A 2,636-nucleotide genomic window follows, 5' to 3' on the forward strand; every position below is an offset into this window, starting at 1 on the left:
ATGTTTTCCAACGTCCCTTACAGCCATCAGAAGATAAGCGGTAGCCCAGAGAGGTATGCCAGCTTACCCAAAGATACTCAGCAAGTTAAAGGCAGAATGGAGACTAAACCTTCAGGCCATGGTTTGTTCCCCCGCTGGATCCACAGAGCTTCCCTAGGGCCAAGCCAGTTAGCTATCCTCTGCCTGACTTAAGAATGGAGTTATTGGTTTAGAAGCCAAAGCTGAAGATAACATCACCAACTCTAGCTCATGGTTTGAAAACTACAATTCTTCTTTGGAAGTTAATGGGAAACCCAAAATAATGGAATCTGCCCTTCAGATATTCGCAGAGGACTTTGAAGTGGTGTCAAATAACTGTTAAGTGAAGATCAGGTAGTTAAAAAGCACCCCATGCAGAAGCAGGTCTCAAGGACAATTTACATTTATTTGTTGATGACTCTGACTAAACATACTTCAAACATAGCAGAAGTTAAAGAGTCTCTCAGGTGACGTCATCTCATGCCAACAGCTAAAGGTGGCCCGTGTAGAGTGACATGAGCTTCATCTTCAAGCTGAGGCCCTGACTCTGGGCAAACAGCTGGTGGGTGGACCTGGTCCTTCTGGCCTGGATTGGGGCCTCCAAGGAGCTACGCCTTGTTCTCATACTTGTGCTTGATGTGTTTCCATAGCTTCTGCGTTTTAAAGACAAGAACCACAAACTTAGTTTTGCCTCTCACATTTTATAACTCCTCCCACTGCCCTGGTCTCTAAAACAAACCTGAGAGAAACATGTAGCACATGCTGACAGTGTGCAGTGGGCAAACTGGAAGCAGTACTAGGCTTGATGTACATTCCTAACATTTACAGGATGCTCTGATGCTCTCAATCAGTGTGTGAAGTAAGTGGGAAGGCATGATCTCACTTTACAGGAAACAGGTAGAGAGACTGAGGGACCTACCCCCTGAGCATACAATTATTAAGTAACAGAGGCTGGAAAATGTCTCATTTTTCAACTCCCAGGTATTACTCAAGAGGTCCTAAGTGCATGGTCCCCAAATACTTCACATTGAGCCATTTTAAAAATTTCCTCAGACCTATGATCATTGGGTCAGGAACTAGCTGTATTCTCATTCCTAAAAGCAACAAAGATGGGTGGGTTATGACAACATCCTGAGATGCCTTCCCCACACACTGGAAACGGCCAGAGGAACTGCTTGAAAATGAACAGTAGCAGCACTTTCATAAGGGCAGAAAGTTGACCTGGCCACAGGCAGTACATCAGTGGACAGAGCCTGCCTGGGCTGTAGGGCCAGACCGCTTCAAGTTAAAAACAGAGTGAGTGGTGGCACAGGCCTTATTTGTCCAAGACCTTCCCCAGTATGAGCCACAATTTAACGACAGAAAGCAGGCAAGGCATCCAGCACAGTGCCTGGCACACAGTGAGTCTAAAAAGTGTTGTTATGCTCTATCTTATGCTTCCACTTTCTCGTGAGGAATGTAACAAATGACATTTTTTGGGAGTACCACCTACCAGGTACTGTGGCACCTTGCCTGCATCTCATATAATCCTCACAATAATTCCCTGAGATAGTTGCTATTATTATCATTTCTATTCCACAGATAAAAGTGAAGCTCAGACAGGTTAAGAAACTCGCCCACCTTAATGCCACAGTTATTAATTGATAAGGCCCAGTATTCCCATCCAGGGCTCTCTGATTTCACACCCACCCTACTCTTAACCATTACTAATACCACCGCTGACAGCATGGAAAGACTTTGTAACTGAAAAGTGCTATCTGAAAAGGCCAGCCACGGTATCTAAAGAGTTGTTCTTTTCACGACCGTCGCCCGCTCAAATCTGCCCTTGAAACCTTCAGACGAGATAGGGGGTCCCGGGTCCAGCCCTGACTTGCCTCTAACTCCCTGGTGATGTAGCCCTAACAAGTCCTTTGCTCTCACTAGGTTAGTCTTCGCTTCTGCAAATGGGCAAGTGGGTGTACGGGGCGGAAGACAGCAATACTTAAAACCCCTGCAAAGTGGGATCTGTTGACCCCGTTGAACGTTTTAGGATTCACACCGGGCGGAGCGGACAGACGGCAGTCTGCAGACAGAAGACACCCAGGGATCCCCCCCTCCTCGTAAAGGTAGACTGAATCCCGCCCCACCCTCACTCTGTCACCCCTCAGAGGGCCCCAAGGTCAGGATCGGCCCAGGCCCTCACCCCTTCGTTGATGTGTTCGTAGATCGCGTCCGCGCCTTGATCGAAGGCGCGCTCGAAGAACAGGGCGCCCACGGCTATGGTGAGGGCAAAGGTGGAGGTCCTGCGGAACAGCAGGGAGTACAACCTCGCAGCCAACGTCGGGCCCGCCATGTTTGTCCGCTGCCGAACTAGCGCCACCGCGCATGCACCGCGACCGAGCTTTCTCTCCAAAGGTCCTCAACTTGTAACGCTTTATGGGATTTGTAGTTCTTCTGGATCTCAGCGCTCGTCGTTTTGAACTATGGAAGTAACTGATGGCTTGCGCGTGATTCAGATCTCCTAAAATCCAGATCACGGCAGCCCAAATAGTTGGTAAAATGTATTACCGAATTTTTCTCCCCAATCATTTCTTGCTGATTGAATATTTTAAACTACAACACCCAGAAGCCCTCGCGCT

The 2,636-nt window shown here is 48.0% G+C and overlaps 1 protein-coding gene across 1 annotated transcript; it reads right to left on the reverse strand.

The window, feature by feature from the left end:
* Window positions 1-405: 405 nt before the first annotated feature.
* Window positions 406-2,390, reverse strand: UQCR10 (ubiquinol-cytochrome c reductase, complex III subunit X). The gene is made up of 2 exons (XM_067700309.1): window positions 2,201-2,390; window positions 406-671 (listed from the first exon to the last, which is right to left on the reverse strand). Exons 1-2 carry the CDS (start codon window positions 2,348-2,350, stop codon window positions 627-629), a joined length of 195 nt encoding a protein of 64 aa, XP_067556410.1. The 5' UTR covers window positions 2,351-2,390; the 3' UTR covers window positions 406-626.
* Window positions 2,391-2,636: the final 246 nt, after the last annotated feature.

The sequence above is a fragment of the Pseudorca crassidens genome, chromosome 12, assembly GCF_039906515.1.
Source record: "Pseudorca crassidens isolate mPseCra1 chromosome 12, mPseCra1.hap1, whole genome shotgun sequence".
NCBI lineage: Eukaryota > Metazoa > Chordata > Mammalia > Artiodactyla > Delphinidae > Pseudorca > Pseudorca crassidens.